The sequence below is a fragment of the Astatotilapia calliptera genome, chromosome 19, assembly GCF_964374335.1.
Source record: "Astatotilapia calliptera chromosome 19, fAstCal68.1, whole genome shotgun sequence".
Lineage (NCBI taxonomy): Eukaryota > Metazoa > Chordata > Actinopteri > Cichliformes > Cichlidae > Astatotilapia > Astatotilapia calliptera.
This window is the reverse complement of record NC_137440.1, coordinates 5,371,040-5,389,899: the sequence shown is the minus strand read 5'-3', so window position 1 is coordinate 5,389,899 and position 18,860 is coordinate 5,371,040. Positions and strand designations below refer to the sequence as shown.

The 18,860-nt window shown below is 39.5% G+C and overlaps 1 protein-coding gene across 2 annotated transcripts; it reads right to left on the bottom strand.

Moving 5' to 3' along the window:
• Position 1: 1 nt before the first annotated feature.
• Positions 2–18,076, bottom strand: LOC113012302 (uncharacterized). 2 transcript variants are annotated; one of them, XM_026152404.2, is made up of 19 exons: positions 17,854–18,076; positions 17,093–17,216; positions 16,451–16,587; positions 16,187–16,356; positions 15,335–15,518; positions 14,806–15,059; positions 14,637–14,722; positions 14,431–14,492; positions 12,769–13,007; positions 11,389–11,578; positions 11,272–11,313; positions 11,056–11,179; positions 10,407–10,548; positions 10,160–10,324; positions 9,979–10,051; positions 2,212–2,810; positions 1,971–2,088; positions 1,419–1,488; positions 2–451 (listed from the first exon to the last, which is right to left on the bottom strand). In XM_026152404.2, exons 2-19 carry the CDS (start codon positions 17,214–17,216, stop codon positions 123–125), a joined length of 3,108 nt encoding a protein of 1,035 aa, XP_026008189.2. In that variant the 5' UTR covers positions 17,854–18,076; the 3' UTR covers positions 2–122. The 2 variants fall into 2 exon arrangements, with proteins under 2 accessions (XP_026008189.2, XP_026008190.2); XM_026152405.2 differs by having other exon boundaries at positions 11,056–11,176; positions 17,854–17,993.
• Positions 18,077–18,860: the final 784 nt, after the last annotated feature.

Below are 18,860 nucleotides of genomic sequence, written 5' to 3'. Positions count from 1 at the left end.
CTGACCTTGTTGCAGATTTTATTAACATGAAAATTCCACAACACTAGTTTAACCTTTACATGAGGGATGGAAGAAAGCCCAGATGAAGTACTGAATGTCCCACACTGATGTTAAGATGTACCTCAGAACTCCAGGAGCACAGATTGCGGCTCCACAGAGTTCAGGGCGATTTCTTGTTTCCGTCCATAGAGTCCATGTTCTACCTTTACACCTGCATTTGTGCACTTCGCTGAACCTGTCATGAGTTCTCTGCAGGCGGAGACCAGACTTGAGAAGAGCTGAGCACCCCACCACAGCTCGCATCCACCCTTGTACTGCATCCTTCTGTTGGGTGCTGGCTTCCCAAGCAGGGAGTCTTGGGGGACAAATAAAATACTTCCAGGAAGATCCAGGAGGGACACACAATGCCCGGAATGTTTCCGGAAAAGCCTGGTAGTCATCAGAGTGTTGGCTGTTGAGGACACGGTGGAAAACAGACAAAGCCTTAGGCCACAAGATGGAAATCTGTTTGACTGTTACGTTTAGTTATACATAAATTTGTCATCCTGTTAACATAAGATTACCCCTTAAATTCATATTATGTCCACCTTGCTTGGATCCCCCTTTGCCTTCAGACCTGGATTAATTCTTAGCATGAATTCAGGAAGGTGCTGGAAACATTCCTCAGAGATTTTGGTTCATATTTACATGCAAGCATCACACAGCTGCAGCTGATCCATAACATGAATCTCCAGTTCCACCTCATCCAATGAACTCAATGCTATGTTCAAGATACCAATTTAAGATGATCCGAGCCTTGTGACATAACACAATCGCACATGATCACGCTTTACTCATCAGGTGGTGAGTAAAGCGTGATCACTAAAGGATGGACATGGTCAGCAATAATACTCAGGTTGGCTGTGGTGTTTAAACAACACTCAGTTGGTACCAAGCAGCTCAGAGTGTGCCAAGATAAATATCCTACACTCACGCATGCACCACCCACACCAACCTGCAGGATCCACACTTTCATGTTGTTTACTGTCAGAATGTCACAGCAGAAAAACTCATCAGACCAGGCAATGCTTTTACAGTCTTCTGTTGTCTAAATTTGATCAGCCTGTGTGAACTATAGCCCGAGTTTCCTTTTCTTAGCTGATAAGATCATTGCCTTTAAGAGCAGTGAGCGTACATACTGTGTTTGAGTTGTTTGGATAACTTTTACATGTTTTGTGGGGTTTTTTTTTTTTTCCAAAGTGCTGTTTGACACTTTTTTTTTTCCCACTTTGGCTCAAAGACCAATTTCTGGATCTCTATAAGAAATTTAAGGTGAGCAACTTTCAGTAGTTAATTTAAATTCATTTGTCTAAGCTGCTATTACCGTTTTCTGGTTATTAGCTACTGTGAGTCAGCTAACATGTGCAGCAGTAACTCACCCATCTCATTTGTCACATCTTCAGTGGCTCCGTGAAAGAAACACACATAGACAACCAATCCCTGCTGAATCTAAGGAGAGGGAGGCACAGTGTGGAAACAATAATAATTAATTGGGTACTTTACAGGATCGCACATAAAAACAAAGTCTCACACATTAATGTTTTAACCTCAAGTAAGCATTTACATTTCATTAATTATGAGAATAAAGTGCCACATTATGCTTCAGCCTGTTACACTGTATATCCTTTCTGAACATGGAAAAGGTTTGAGTAGTCATAAACCTCAATATCCACACGAGATTGGATTATACTCACCGAACAGTGTGTGACTAGACTGATTTAAATACAGTAGTTTTATGAGAACTGATTAAATTAATCCAGTAACTGTTAATAAACCACCATCACACAAAATATAACGTATTGTATTAATCAAATGTTTGATAAAAGTACACCAAAATCCAAAGCAGGGGGCAGCAGGACATGATTATTACATTTCCACGACAAGACAAAGACTTAATTAAATAAAATACATTGAAAAACAAACGCACCCACCTCTGCCCACTGAGCATCTGCTCCATCCACAGCAGGTTTGAGCTTAATCTTTGCGTGACTACACTGCTGAATGACAGTTCGGGCCTGAAGCCTGATGGGCCTATAAAAAACAGCTGAGCTGCTCGGACACACAAAAACAGACGACAAACCCATTAAACCTCTGACAAACACCACCTGCCAGCAAAATCAGAATATGAAATAATGAAAATAGGTATAAAAAGACTGATATTTTGTGCTGCACCTGTCAGCATTAGGCGAGGGTTTTGCAGTTTTTTCCACAGCAGAGCTACCGATGGTGAAGACAGGCCAGGGTTTGGTGCTCAGGGCCATCACAGGCTCCAGACCACTGCTAGAGCTCCATTTAGCTGAAGAATCTGCCTCTGGGCCTCTTTTCTTCTTCACTGTGCGCTGGACACTGCAATGACTTCGGATTTGGGTTGATGTATGTGCCTCTGGAGGACTTTTTTGACTTGGAGCCTGAATGTGCTGCAGTGGAGCATGCTGCTCTAAAACAAGCTGTGCTTGGATGCAGTGTTGTGTCCCATTGTTGCCCTGAGGGCTACTTGTTTTTTCCTGTTCTTGAGGCTGTGCAAGCTTCTCTGGCTGGGGATTTATCGGATTCTCTATCCTTTTTTGCTTCTTAGAGCTTTCAGGATCCTTATGTATTTCAAAATGCGAAGAAGTCATTCTCTTCATAGACAAGAGCTTTGTGACAGAGGGGATTTTGGGAGACCTGGGCTGTAAGTTGATGGGATTTTTCAGGTGAAGGAGGATGGGAATTTTGGGCTGAGGATTATCGGGAATTTCAGTCTGGGAGGACAAACTGGAAGAAGGTTCATCCTACAAGTGAGATGGGAGACAAAGTCAGTTCAACTTCATAACTTACATACAACATAATTATGGAGGTGGCAGAGCATGAGCTAGTTCTTTACTAGAGGCTGAACTGTTACTGTTTTGTTCTTCTAGAAACAACTCGTGCTACCTGCAGCCATTTATCTGAGCTCTGGTATCTAAGTAACTTCTGTTTCATAAAATGTGCATGCATAGAATCATCTGTCTAATCTTAATTGAAAAATACTGCCAGCTGCCAGTGCTAGCCCTCAGCCTCCTAGCAGATACACCAATGGTATCAATTTCAAAATCCTACGCTGGCTCGTTCTTAAGTTATCACATTCACAAGATTTTCAGAAAAGCTGACCGGCGACAGATTTGATCTTGTCTGAGATTTTTAGAACAGCTTCTTTTTCCTCTAGAATTTCTTCAACGAACTGCTGCAGAATTATCAAATCAAGCTTTTTGAGTGCCGTACTTATCTCTTATGAGGTTTCTGATTTATATCCAGTGATTGCTGGATGGAAAGGCCAATTAGCTTGAAGCAGCCCAACAACTGAACAGCTCCAACACAAGAAAAACTTGGATCCCAAGACAAGCTGACAGATTATTTTTCTTCTTTTTTTTTTAAATAAAAATGTTTGTATCAGGCATAGGAGACTGATGATGTCACGAAATTGCTTCCTATATGAGCATTTTGACTGCCACTGTGTTGTTGTGTTTATTTGGAGCCAAAAGCTACCAATATCCAAATGGATGTTGAAATAAACACACAAAAAAATCAACCACCATAAATAGTGGCTTGCAAAAGTATTTGGTCCCCTTGAACTTTTCCACATTTTGTCACATTACAGCCACAAACATGAATCAGTTTTATTGGAATTCCTCGTGAAAGACCAACACAAAGTGGTGCACACGTGAGAAGTGGAACGAAAATCATACATGATTCCAAACATTTTTTACAAATAAATAACTGCAAAGTGGGGTGTGCGTAATTATTCAGCCCCCTGAGTCAATACTTTGTAGAACCACATTTTGCTGCAATTACAGCTGCCAGTCTTTTAGGTTTGTCTCTACCAGCTTTGCACATCTAGAGACTGAAACTCTTGCCCATTCTTCTTTGCAAAGCAGCTCCTGCTCAGTCCGATTAGATGGACAGCGTTTGTTAACAGCAGTTTTCAGATCTTGCCACGGATTCTCGATTGGATTTAGACACCAGACAGGTCAGGGATAAAGTTACTGAGAAATTTAAAGCAGGCTTAGGCTACAAAAAGATTTCCCAAGCCTTGAACATCCCACGGAGCAGTATTCTAAGCACGATGAAAGAACAAATTAGTCAAGATATAATAGATTATATAGCGGAAAATAATAATGAAGAAGTTTCCCCAAGTATTCTATGGGACGCCCTAAAAGCAGTGATAAGAGGAAAACTCATAGGTTACAGCGCTAATTTAAAAAAGAAGAGAAATGAGCATTTAAGAAAACTCCAGACACAACTACAATATCTTGAAGATGCCCATAAAATAAGCGCAGTTACAAACTTACAATTAGAAATACAAAAGAAGAAAAACGAAATCGATGAAATTTTTTCAAGTGAAATACAAAAAAATGTTTTTTTAAAACAAAGATACTATGAGGTAGGAGGCAAATCTGCTAAATTACTGGCTTATAAATTAAAAAAACAACAATTAGAAAATACAATATATAAAATAAAGGACCCTCAAACAAATAACATTGTGTATAAACTTGAAGATATACAGTCAGCCTTCCTAAAATTCTACAAAGAACTATATACACAACCTAGAGTGGATATTAAAGGTATGATATCTTTTTTAGATTCATTCGACTTACCAAAGTTGAATGAAAAACAGAATATAACCCTAATCAAGGACATATCTGAATTTGAAATTAAAAAAGCTATTACAAAATTGAAACCGAATAAATGCCCAGGCCCAGATGGATTCCCATCAGACTGGTATAAAGAAATGAAAGGGGTACTGATTCCTTTGATGAGAACATCATTCAACTATATTTTAAAGACGGGAGTAATTCCCCCATCTTGGAATGAGGCTTCTATCTCTATAATAGCTAAAGAAGGAAAGGACAGGCTTGACTGTGGAAATTACCGCCCCATTAGTGTTCTTAACCAGGACTTTAAGATATTTACATACATTCTTGCCAAAAGAATTGAAAATATTCTTGTTCAGATAATTAGTTTGGATCAGACTGGTTTTATTAAGCAGAGACAAACGCAAGATAATGTTCGCCGAACACTACACGTTATTGATTATGTTAGGAAAAATAAAATTCAGATGGTCCTTATGAGCTTAGATGCAGAAAAGGCCTTCGATCGGGTTAATTGGGAATTTTTATACAAAGTCATGGATAAATTCGGATTCCATCAATCGTTTATCAGGATTATACAAGCATTATATAAATCACCAAAGGCAAGAATCAAAGTTAACGGGGCGCTTTCAAATGTTTTTAACCTACAGAGAGGGACACGTCAGGGTTGTCCTCTAAGCCCCTCACTCTTTGCTCTCTTCATAGAGGCCCTGAGTCAAAGTGTAATACAAAGCAATACTATTACTGGAGTCAAGATTAGGGGTCGAGAGCATAAGATTTCCTTGTTTGCTGACGATATTTTGATTTATTTGACAAATCCAAACACTACTTTCCCCAAGCTATTGTCACTTCTGGAGATCTTTAGTTCAATATCAGGTTATAAACTAAATATATCGAAGACTCAGATATTAACTTTTAACTATGAGCCCAATTATGAAATTAAGGCTAAAGCCAATTTGAAATGGGAAACGGAGCAGATGAAGTATCTTGGAGTAAATATTACTAAAGATCTGTCTAAGATATACAATGCAAACTTTAATCCTTTAAGTTATAAAATAAATGAGGATATTAAAAGATGGAATTTATTACCATTTTTAAATTTTGAATCACGTATAGATACAGTTAAAATGAATATCTTGCCCAGGATGCTCTACCTATTCCAAACACTCCCTGTAGAAATAACTGACAAACAATTTCGGGAATGGGACAAAATAATCTCTAGGTTTATATGGCAGGGGAAAAAACCACGGATTAAGTACCAAACTATTCAGTTGGCTAAAGACAAAGGAGGGTTGGGGTTCCCATGTTTGAAAGACTATTATATTTCTGCTCAATTGAGGACATTAGTGTGTTGGTGTAATGTAGATTATCAAGCGAGATGGAAAGAACTAGAAACAGTGACCTTAAAAGATTCTCCAATTCAGGCAATTCTAGGGGATGTGACACTTATTAAAAAACAAATTCATCAAGGAAACCAATGGATTAACCTACCTTTAAAACTCTGGTTACAATTTCTTAATAAGAATGATTGGATTGAAGAGGTTAGGATTTTAAGATGGTGCGCTTTTGACAGTGATTTTTTACCTAATGAATTAGACGTAAGATATAAAAAATGGTCTGGACAAGGTTTAACGGCATATTGTATGTTTTACGATAAGGGAATTCTTAGGGACTTCCAATCAATAAAAGATCAATACCAGTTAAGTAAAACGGACTTTTTTAGGTTCTTACAAATTAGGCATCATCTATATAATTTTATACCTAAGAGAACAGATCTTTTTTCTTTACCTGTTCTGAGTATATTTGTCAAGGCTTATCAGGCTGACACAGGCCTTAAGGTGATTTCAAGATTGTACAAGGGTATACAAGAGGTTAAGAAGTGGAATACTACCTACATCAAAAAAAAATGGGAAAATGAAACAAATATAGCAATATCAGATAACATTTGGTATGAGCAGTGCGCTTTTCAGTGGAGAATTTCTAGTTCTAATACATGGAGATGTTACGGTTGGAAGAGTATCTGTAGGTTTTTTATTACCCCTGCACAAAGTAAACATTATTTCAATCACTCTAATTGCTGGAGAAATTGTGGGGCCCAAGGAGTAAAACATTTTCATCTGTTCTGGTCTTGCCCAAGGATCAACATTTTTTGGGTATTGATCCACTCTGAGTTGCAGATTATTTTTGGTATGCAGCTTCCCTTTAATTGGGACGAACTTTTGTTTGGATATTTATACTCAGTAAATGTAGATAAAATGTCTAAGCAGTTGTATGGTATCCTGAGTTTGGCTGCCCGTAAAATTATTACCAAGAAATGGCTTAGTGCGAAAATTCCATCACTGGGTGATTGGCATGAGACTGTACATGGGATGTTTAAAATGGAAAGAATTACCTTCATTAAAAGACTCCAGTTTGATATATTTAGTGAAATTTGGGGTAAATGGAAACACTACATCCGGTTAAGGAGACCCGATCTTGTTTGAATCTCTGTAACTATATATGCCACATTTCTGAATCGTTATGTGTTTATATGTATATGTTAGTATGTATGAGACTACAAGTGAACACATATGTAAGTAGGTATGTGTATGTATGCTTAAGAATATGGGTGTGTGAGTGAATATGTGTGTGCGAGTACATACACACTAGAGGGTACACCCGTCTGTTTTTCTTATTTTTATTTTTTATTTTTTTATTATTTACGTCTGTTCTTGATTATATGTTTATTTTGGATTATTTGTGTTTATATAGGTTGTTTAATAAAAAGAGAATAACAAAAAAAAAGAACATCCCACGGAGGACTGTTCAAGCGATCATTCAGAAATGGCACAACTGTAAACCTACCAAGACAAGGCCGTCCACCTAAACTCACAGGCCGAACAAGGAGAGCGCTGATCAGAAATGCAGCCAAGAGGCCCATGGTGACTCTGGACAAGCTGCAGAGATCTACAGCTCAGGTGGGGGAATCTACAGCTGCTGTCTTAGTCGTGCACTGCACAAAGTTGGTCTTTATGGAAGAGTGGCAAGAAGAAAGCCATTGTTAACAGAAAACCATAAGAAGTCCCGTTTGCAGTTTGCCACAAGCCATGTGGGGGACACAGCAAACATGTGGAAGAAGGTGCTCTGGTCAGATGAGACCAAAATGGAACTTTTTGGCCAAAATGCAAAACGCCATGTGTGGCGGAAAACTAACACTGCACATCACTCTGAACACACCATCCCCACTTTCAAATATGGTGGTGGCAGCATCATGCTCTGGGGGGGCTTCTCTTCAGCAGGGACAGGGAAGCTGGTCAGAGTTGATGGGAAGATGGATGGAGCCAAATACAGGGCAATCTTGGAAGAAAACCTCTTGGAGTCTGCAAAAGACTTGAGACTGGGGCGGAGGTTCCCCTTCCAGCAGGACAACGACCCTAAACATAAAGCCAGGGCAACAATGGAGTGGTTTAAAACAAAACATATCCATGTGTTAGAACGGCCCAGTCAAAGTCCAGATCTAAATCCAATCTGTGGCAAGATCTGAAAACTGCTGTTCACAAACGCTGTCCATCTAATCGGACTGAGCTGGAGCTGCTTTGCAAAGAAGAATGGGCAAGAGTTTCAGTCTCTAGATGTGCAAAGCTGGTAGAGACAGACCTAAAAGACTGGCAGCTGGAATTGCAGCAAAAGGTGGTTCTACAAAGTATTGACTCAGGGGGCTGAATAATTACGCACACCCCACTTTGCAGTTATTTATTTGTAAAAAAAATGTTTGGAATCATGTATGATTTTCGTTCCACTTCTCACATGTACACCACTTTGTGTTGGTCTTTCGCGTGGAATTCCAATGAGATTGATTCATGTTTGTGGCTGTAATGTGACAAAATGTGGAAAAGTTCAAGGGGACCAAATACTTTTGCAAGCCACTGTATGTTTGAATGCAGAAATTATCCTAAAATGTTTGAGTAGGAAGCTGCAAAAGTGCTTTTTAATTCTGACTCACGTTTGGAGCCTGTCTAAGTGGTCAATTCAATTCAATTCAATTCAATTTTCTTTATTGTCCCACAAGGGGAAATTAGTTTAGCAGCAGGAGGATAAGAACAAACAGAACAATACTATAAAACAATAATAACAATAATAATGATAGAAAATTCAAGGACAATTATTTGCCATTAAGGAGACAAGACGCAGTAGGGATAAAAGAGACCTGGAGTCTTTTAGTCCTCCTCGGAGGTACTCTAAAAACGGCGGCCGGAAGGCAACAACTCAAACTCACTGTGAAGTGGATGGTTCACACAATTAATAATAGAATGAACCTTTCTAAGCACATTTCTATTGTAAATGGCCAAAAGTCCATCTTGCCAGCGCCCTGAAATTTTGCTAGCAGTTTTTACCAGAAGTCCCAACCGATTCTTATTCTTCACCGTCAGGTTACCAAACCAGGCAGCGATACAAAAAGACATCACAGATTCGATAAAACTTCTATAAAACAAGGACAACATCTCAGATGAGACGTTAAAAGATCTCATTTTCCTTAAAAAGAACAGTCTTTGTTGAACTTTTTTAGTAGTGGCATCAGCATGAGATTCAAAACACAGTTTATGGTCAAGTACCACACCTAGATATTTATAACTCTCAACGATCCCAATATCGGCAGTTTTAATGATAGTGGGTGATGAGCTATAAGAGGACTTCCTAAAATCAATAATCATGTCTTTAGTTTTTGACACATTAAGTGAAAGGAAGGACTCATCACACCAATTCACAAAATCATCTACAACCTGTCCATGGCCTGACTCGTCCCCCACTAGAAGACTGACGATCACTGTGTCGTCAGCAAACTTCAGGATGTGTCTGTTTGTGAAATTGCTGCGACACTCATTTGTGTACAGAATGAACAGAAGGGGAGAGAGGCAACAACCCTGGGGTGATCCAGTACAGGAGGAGAGCACATCAGAAAAGACATGATTTACCCTCACACATTGTGACCTATTAGTCAGAAAGTCTGTCACCCAGCCGACCAGACTAGTGTCAAGCTTGAAATGATTGTAAAGCCTGTCAGCAAGTAAGAGGGGTTGAATTGTATTAAATGCACATGAAAAGTCAGCAAATAATAATCTTGCATGGGTGTGGGGGGCCTCAAGATGCTTATACAAGAGATGCAGGAGTGTGACAGCAGCATCCTCCACACCTCTCCCTGCTCTATAGGCAAACTGGAAGGGGTCAAGATGGTGTTCAACATGCATTAAAATCTCCTTCTTAATTATCTTCTCAAATGTCTTCATCACTAAAGAAGTCAGAGCCACAGGCCTAAAATCATTCAGTCAAGGAGCTAAAGCTTTGGCAAACCCACCACTGTGTCCTTGGAATTCACTGTCAGCTGCTCCTCTGCATCACCATCACTATCAGTATCCTCATCATTCGCACTGCCAACATGCAGACAGAGAGAGAAGAGCAGGTAGATATTAGACATAAAAATGGGGAAACCATATCAACAGTTCACTAGTACTTTTAGATACTAAGATAGAAATTACCTGTCTAAGTCGTGAGATGTCAGTTCCTGTAGTTGAGCTGATGTCTGAACCGCTAAACCTCTCGCCTCTGCTTGGTGATTCGGTTTCTTCGTCTTCTTCATGCTGCACTGAGAGCAGTTGTTGATCCACTGCACAACATCAGGCCTCATGGTTCTCCAGAAGTATCTGTAAGAAAGTTCAGATCTGAGACCGTGTTGATGATTCTGACTGAAACGTGTCACTAACGAGAAACAGCGCGAGGGGAAACCTCTCATTCAGCAGTCTGAGACACTTGTTGACGTCGAGGTGGTTGAGCTCGTTGTGATAGTCCACCAGCGCGGTTTCAACCTGCTGCCTGTTCCTCAAAACCAAACGCATTTGGTCTCCCTTCACCGTATGAAGAACACCGTCTGGGAAAGCAGGGGTAGGGTAAATGTTACAGCACAGTGTGAAACAGACTAATTGACACCTTTGTCTTTCCAGTTATGTTTGAGCAGAGGCACAAGTGCCATTGTGTATATTGTATCATTATATTTGGATTTTTGCTGGAGCTGGAGCCTATCCCAGCTGTCATGGGGCGAGAGGCAGGGTACACCCTGGACAGGTCGCCAGTCTGTCGCAGGGCTCTAATTTAAAATATGACTCATACAAAGATGAAGAACAGAAATCTGAAGCTGGACATTAGCATAATTGGTTCTATTTTTATTAAGGAGATTTTTCCCACCACCCTTTTTAAAGTTTGTGTTCCCAGCAGTGCATAGTATAAAATATTGACGTTCTTTTCCTAAATAATATTGGAATTAAAACTCCTTTGTTATGCATACCTGCATGCCTGTGTTTTATCATGGAAAATGCACTACACAGGCATTATTAGTATTTTGTTTTTAGGAGTTTTGAACACACAGATTTGTACGAACCTTTAATGGCAAACTTCTTGCAGAACCTCCTAAAGGTGTTCTTTTCTACATAGTTCAGTCCAGGTGGGTAAGTGCGTTTGGTAAGGTAGAGCTCCACAGCATCGTACTTGGCAAAAATGGCCTGCTAACACAGAGACGTAGATCATGTAAATACATATGGTTCATGAATCTCTGCAGCAAATAAAATTTTGTCAACCTGACAAATCTACAACATACCTCCTCCCCCACCGCAGGCTGGCTCGCCCCTCTGGATGGGACCTTTGGAGGAAACAGATCAGTTATTAGAATTGTGACACTGTTGCATTAATAATACTAAGTAATTGTGATGCTCACTGCGGAGTCCGTGTGGACCGAGAGTGCAGGCACAGCATCTGGATTTAGGGTGATGACCTCCCCACTATGGCTGAAACAGTCGTCAGTGAAATGTATCGAACAAATGGAAGACCGGAGCCGAGGATGCCAGTTTGGACGGCCGGTAGCCTTCAACCACTTTGCCAACAGAGTTGCATTGTGAAGAGGAAACCTAGGGTAATATATTAATGATGAAGAAGTACGCACACTTTACCAAAGCACATTGAAGTCACAGCTACATGATTAATATGGGTTTAAGGGCAGGCCTTTAGCCTTATTTGGGGTATTGCATTAAGTAGCCAAGAAGTAACATGTCAGAGTACACCGATCAGGCATAACAATATGACCACCTGTCTAACAAAGTGTTGGTACCCCTTTTGCTGCCAAGACAGCTCTGGCTCATCAAGGCATGGACTCCACTAGACCCCTGTAGGTGTGCTGTGGTATCTGGCATCAAGATATTAGCAGCAGATCCTTTAAGTGCTGTAAGTTTTAAGGTGAGCCCTCCACGGATCCGACTTGTTTGTCCAGCACATCCCACAGATGCTTGGTTGGATTGATTGAATCTGGAGACCAAGTCAACACCTCAAAGCTATTGTGCTCTTCAAACCTTCCCTGAACAATATTTGGGCATCCTTGTGCTGCAAAAGCAACATCAATTCTTAAGTGTACCAATTATATTCAGTCAAATGCACCATTACTGATTTCTAATGTATAATGGTCCAAAACCTATAGCACAAAAACTAATATTTATTGGGGTTTTTTGTCCTTTCAAGAACAAAGTAAGATATAGAAGTGGTTAAAGTGGTTCTATTATGTTCTCCATGCTTCAAATTTCAAAAACACAAACTAAATTATCTTATTCTGGCTCAGGGCAGGTTCATCTTATAGCTAAAACAAAAGCAGCAGCTTATCAATAACAACTTCTCTAAAACCCAGTTTAATTTTCTGATCGACCATCTTCCAAATGCACTTGGTATAAACATAAGCAAAACTCTGTATACTTTGTGCATGTACTTTATCTGCACCAGATAAACCTATTTAAAAAAAACAGCTCAACATATAAGTATGAAATAAAAACATTGCTAACCCAGCAGTTAGCTTAAAAGCCTGATCTTTTAACTTAGAGGGATAACATCTGCCTTTGTGACATCACATTCATGATAAAATAACAGAAATGAGCAAAAATAAAGCATAATCTGCACACTAAACTCTCACCAGAACAGGAGCGAACACCGTATGTTTTATCGCAGAAGTCCTAAAGGTTTTAGGACTATTATTTTTTCATTAATTAATTCTGTGTTTCTCTGTTTACTTTCGTAGTATAAGCAGCAAACAATCAAGAAAAAAAACGATTCATACTTGTGGAAGGTGAGGCCCAGGCGTCTCTCTACTGGTCCACAGCAGTTTGTGCACCCAAGAACACTGCAGCGCATCCACTTCCTCTTGGTTCTGTTAAGGCAGGTTTGGCAGTTGGCGATCCAACTAGCCAGGTCTCGAGTCATGCTGCCCCAGTGGAAGTGCTTTGAAATTTCTTGCTGGCAGACCCCCTGACCATAGTGGCCCTTGCTGTCATGAAACTCTCGCAGGATTGAGTTTACCTGGGATCAAAAGGAAGCACAGTTGGTTAGCAAAGCATGGTTGGATATTTAATAGTATTTGTAAGACCATTATGCAAATTACAGATCACATAAGACTTATGTGATCATGCAATGTAAGTCTGAGTAATAGTTGAGGCATGGGCTGAGGAAAGATGTGCAAATAGAGATGTTAACAGTATTTAAAAAATCCTGGATTTTGGAGCTCTTAGGAGGCTTCCTCCAACAACACGAAGACACCTTAATGCTCATTGCAAAAAGGACACTGGTGTAGTGCTCCAGGTGCAAAGGTGACAGAACCAAGTGGCCCATACAGAATCAGAATCAGAATACTTAATTAATCCCCAAGGAAATTATGTGGGTTACGGTTGCTCCAAGGCAGTAACAGTAACAGACTAAGCCATTTAAACAATACAATATGTTACAGATTTTACTAATTTAAAAAGATAGCGCTAATATATACAAATCACTCAATTATAAATATCAAGAATTAACAGAGATCATTATAAATAAATATCAATAACTCACAAGAATATTACAGAGTAGAAAAGAGCATGTGCAAAAAGGGTGTAACTATTGCAGTGTTTACAGTGTAGCTATTAGATGGATGAGTTGTACAGGGAGATGGCCACAGGCAGGAATGATTTCCTGTGTCGTTCAGTGGTGCTCTTTGGTAATCTCAGTCTCTCACTGAATGTGTTCCAGCCAGCACGTCATGGAGTGGGTGGGAGGTATTGTCCAGCATTGTCTTTATCCTGGACAACATCTGCCTCTCAGACACCAGAGAAGCATCCACCTGCATCATTCTCAGCTTGTCACCCAGGAGGTTTGGCCTCATGGGGTTGAATGCACTGGAAAAGTTAAAAAAACATGACACTCGCAGTGCTCGCTGGCTAGTACGGATGGGTGCAGACACGATTGAGCAGGTAGATGATGGCGTTCTCAACGCAAACTGAAGAGGATCCTGATGTGGTCTGACTACGAGTCGGAGCTGGTCCATACAGGACCACAACCTGCAGAAAACGGGGACCTGCCAGCTCACACAATCTCAGAGGGTCATGAGAAGAGCAGCAGATGAAGTGATGAGGGTCAGATGAAATTAATGGCTGACTGTTTTGTTTGATTCCATTTATAACTGCTGAACGAATTTTCATTGTTGTTAGCTTCTGCAAGAACTAAATAAAGAATATAACCTGTACTTAAAGTGAAAATCTCTTTCACTTTAAGATGCCATTATCCACTCCTCAGTGATGTAAAGATACAGATTAGTTGATGGTTTTAACCAGTTGTGTTTAGTCTCTGAAATTAACACTTCCAGATGTGTTATAATAAGGCGTAAACTGTCATAAAACAAAGTGTTTCCTCCGCTGACCACTGACCACCAGCACAAAAGGTCTTCATTTGAAATCTGTAAGCTAGCAATTACCTCCTCTCTGCTGCGTGGCACGCTGAGAGGTCGAGAAGCCCGTGTGTACATCAGCACTCCATCTTAAAAAGAAAAGACATATTTCTAAAGTTTGACTATGAACATTTCAGCACCTTTATAAATGATTTAATGTGTTCCTTTAGAGCACTGAAGCAGTCAAATAAAAATGAGTATTGCTTGTTGTGTTTAAAACCCTTTCCACTCACCTATTAGGCCAAAGCGCTTGGCCATCCTTTTTAAGGCACTTCTATTTTTCTTGCTTTGCGTTGGTAAAATCCTGTGGCTCAGATATCTAAAGTATGCATAAGAAAACATGCTAATTTAAACGAACATGCGTCACATGGGTGTGAAGTTTTCGTGTCATCAAACACATACCTGGCGACATGGTTGTACGTGGTGAAAGTTGGCTCAATGACAGTCTTCCTCCTTGTGTGCTCCTTCACTGTCTGGACTGCGGTGGAGTCTGGAGCTGACGAGCAGTACTGGTGTTCCTGCAGCTCCATAGGGGTTTCCGACTGATCAGTGGCTGGATGAGGGGGCTTTTCGGTTTCGGTATTAGCAGCAGCTGCAGAGATGAGGTCTTCCAGCGTGTTGGAAAGCAGGACTTCCTCATCTGAAGGAATGGGCACCTGAAAGGCACATAGGTTTACCTGATCAGCTCTGAGAACTAACTCAAGTCCACACTCTTAGTACGCTTCTGCAGGACTGGATGGGAAAAAAGCACTATTGCCTAATTCTGTTAAAGTTTCTGAAAGCACTGCAAATTTTGTAATGAAATGAGTAAATATGCAGGTCCAAACACTAAGAAGAATGAAGTGAGTAAAAAAAAAACCCAAAAGTAAATCCGCAGACTTGCTAATTACAATTGACAGGTTTTTAATGTGCTCTCAGTCTTTTGTGTCACCTCCTCATCGGGCATGATGCTGGGTACAGCATCTGATGATAGTGTCGGCTGACCGTCCTCATTCAGGGTATAGCAGGATGGGTCAAAGTGTCGGGAGCAGATGTAGGAGTTTGAGCGCAGCGAGCCTTCATCCCTCTGCGCAACTGTCAGCCATTTCTGCCGCTGCCCGGGGTCCTTTGGAAACCTGCAGATGCACAAAGGCCAGTTTTGCTTTGGAGAACTTACAGAGAAAGCTGAACAAAAGCCAAGTCTGCCTGTGGTGTACCACAAGGCTCCATTTAAGGTCCACTATAGTTCTAAGTAAATGCACTCTGGAAAATACAAGAATATTGTGTTCCAACAATACTTTGTCTTCAGTGAATCAAAGTGAAATCCTGGGTGGCTCATAGCTCAAAATGGTTCAACTCCAAAGCCCCCATAAGCTTTTTTAGCCCTCTGCTATCTCCGCTTGTAATTTAAAAAGTGCCAAACAAATCAGTTATTTTCTTAGGATGCTTAATACCATGTCTCTTCAAATTAAAATCCTTCCCGCGGTTAAAACATTACATATGAAATTCATTTGTTTATTTTTAAAGAACTGCCTGAAATCTGACCTCTTCTGGCTGACTTTATCTCTAGATCTCTCTCACATCTTCATATCTTTAAAATGTGTATTGACTGGAAAAAGTTCTTATTTGTCAATTTATACACACATAACACAAATTACGGCAAGTTATGGCAACCTGTCATTCACATATTATTACAACATGAATGGTAAGTTCTGTTTTAGTTATTCAATCATTCTTTGTGCAAAATACAATTTTTTTGTTTTAGATCTGAGACAATTGAGCCCAGTGTGTAACGCCACCTGACCTGTGGAAGGTGATCTCAGGGTGTATGTAACTGGAAGAATCACAACCATAAACCAGGCAAAACTGGACGCGCAGATTAGCTAGCTCTTTAGTAGGTTGATTCTGGCAAACGTCACAAGCCTTTATCCAGTTCTTCACTGCCGCAGTCACTCCAACCCAGTAATACATCAGCTGGATGGACATCAAGAGTTAAAACACTTTTCTATGAATAGCCTTAATTTTAACCATTTTGGTGACTTAAAGAACACACCTCATTTAAACTCACCATTATTTCCCTTACTGCCCGTTCCCGGCGCGCATGGTTGTTGTTATTGTGGTATTGTATCAGGATCTCACGTATTTCTTCGTCACTCCTAACGACACGGAGGAGGCGGCCTCGATAAGACCGCCACAAACAGCCATCTGGAGGTTTGAGCATTCAGCAACATTCCTAATAAGTGACTGAAAGGCTATATTCAGGGCAGTGCTTTCTCTCATGCATTATCCAGGTGATCTACAAAATGTTCATGGGTGTATGAACATTGGGTAATTCATAGATTCTGAAGATGTGACGTTACTGGAACAACTTTTGTGGCAATGGTTCAATGGTTTTCAATCCATACATTTTAATATTTAATTAGCTATTCAAAATTTCAACTTAAAATGATCTAAAAACATATCAGAAATTTTACTTCCACCTAAATGTAGCACAATGAATTATATATAAATTTTAGTCACAACAGTAGTAGTAGTAGTTCTCACAACAAAGCACCATCTTGTGGTCAATATAGGTATTACACCAAACTGAGCACAGGGTCACAGCGCTGGCTAAACTTCAATTAATGTCTCTTCAACACCATACAAACATTTTGTTTGATGCTGCCAAACATTGAGAACTGTTTTTTTTTGTGTGTAACATCTACTGTACCTTTGTAAGTAAACTTTTTGCTATCTTTAGAGACCAGCTTTTTCCAGCTTTTTGATGTATTTACTTGAAACTTTCCTGTCAGTAAATAATGCTCCAAACAATCCAGAAAGGCATAAGAGGGCATCTGCAGGTGGAAAAGTGGGAAACAAGGACAGAGAGGTTAAGAAAGGTGATTTAAAACTTTAACAGTCACAAAAGATTATTGCAATTACAAGCTTTGCCTTCTGTGATGACAAATTTTAAATCACTTTTTGGTCTGTATTTTGAACAGAAGAAGTCAATTAAAGACATCACTATAGGAAAATATGAGTACATGATAACGTTTTGTTGTAATAAATGATATCCAAGAAAATGCAGGTACAATACATACTGAACAATAGTAAGTTAAAATGTTTCATTAAATACTGTAAATTTTAAAGGCAAGTTCACAATGGTCTGTCAATTATGAACTAAATATGAATTTTCTCTCTTTCTTGGTGCTTATGATTAAATAACTGGTATTCTGTCAATAATGTGTTGACTCACTTTGGCTTTTGGTGGTGGTTTATTTAAAACAAGCAATTAACATTTAGTTACTGTTAATCAATTAGTTCACTGACAAGTACAAAAATAAAAAAATAAAAAGTAAATGCCGAGAGGTTTGTAATAAAAAACGTAGTCTCATATTTAGGCCTGCTCTTGTGGCGCGCACATGCGCAAATGTAAACCGACATTATTTTCATTGTGGAAACGTGTCGTGAAATAAGCAGACGTTTCCCTACCTTAGATCATCTTTCGTCTATTCGACACAAATCCTCGTTACACCGGTTCCAACTTTTAACATAAATTCTACTGCAAGTACTTATTTTTCCCACAGATTTCTTCAAATAATTAAATCTTTTTCTTTCAAATTATCTGAATTTATACACACGTGCTCTAAAGAAACATATTTTAAGAGCAAATTAATAGCTAACTGTGGCGTTTTGTTCCGCGCAAACTTGTCCCGCAGTAATAATCTTTCACGTTCCGGTATGGATAATTTCAAAATAAGGGTTATTACGTTTGTCAATTATTTTTTCATTTTCTTTTATTTTTTTTTAAAAGTAATTAGCCCTTAAAAAACGAAAAGTGCATTTTTTTTCATGTTCGCGAAACAATTACAAGTATTATGTTGGTCGCAGGGACTGAGTCATGCCAAGTATTCTATAGTAATCAATTACATTATAATGATATATGTCATTCAAAAACGATTTATATGATATTTTTGAACAAACAACAATAAGTTGAATCAAATGAGTAAGCTATACCAAAAAACCCCAACGTTTTACGGATGGGTAGTGATGGGAAGAAAATACATATATAAAAGAAAATAAAGTACACTTATAAAACTATTTCTTGAATGGTAGTCGTTTGTTTGCGTTTTCAGTGCTTTTATTTTCACAGGAAATAATTTTAACGGAAGTTTAATTGCTGTCACATGGTCATCACTTGACAGAAGAATGATTTCACACAGGTTGCAGAAGCTGCCGTAACCCAAGCTTACTGAGTGTAGCTCACTTCCGTTCTCTGACAGAAACAAGAGCGCCCCTCGCAACTCCGGAGGACGCATTGTTCTCTCTGCAAGACCAGAGTCATGTGATCGTGACGAATAAGTCTAAGTAAGTAAATGATACTTCCAGCCATCAAGGAGCAAGGGCAGAGGAATTGGTTTCCACCAGACGGGGACAAAGATCAATGCTCGTTTTTAGATGCAGTACTGCCACAGCCATCCAATATTGATTCTCTGCAT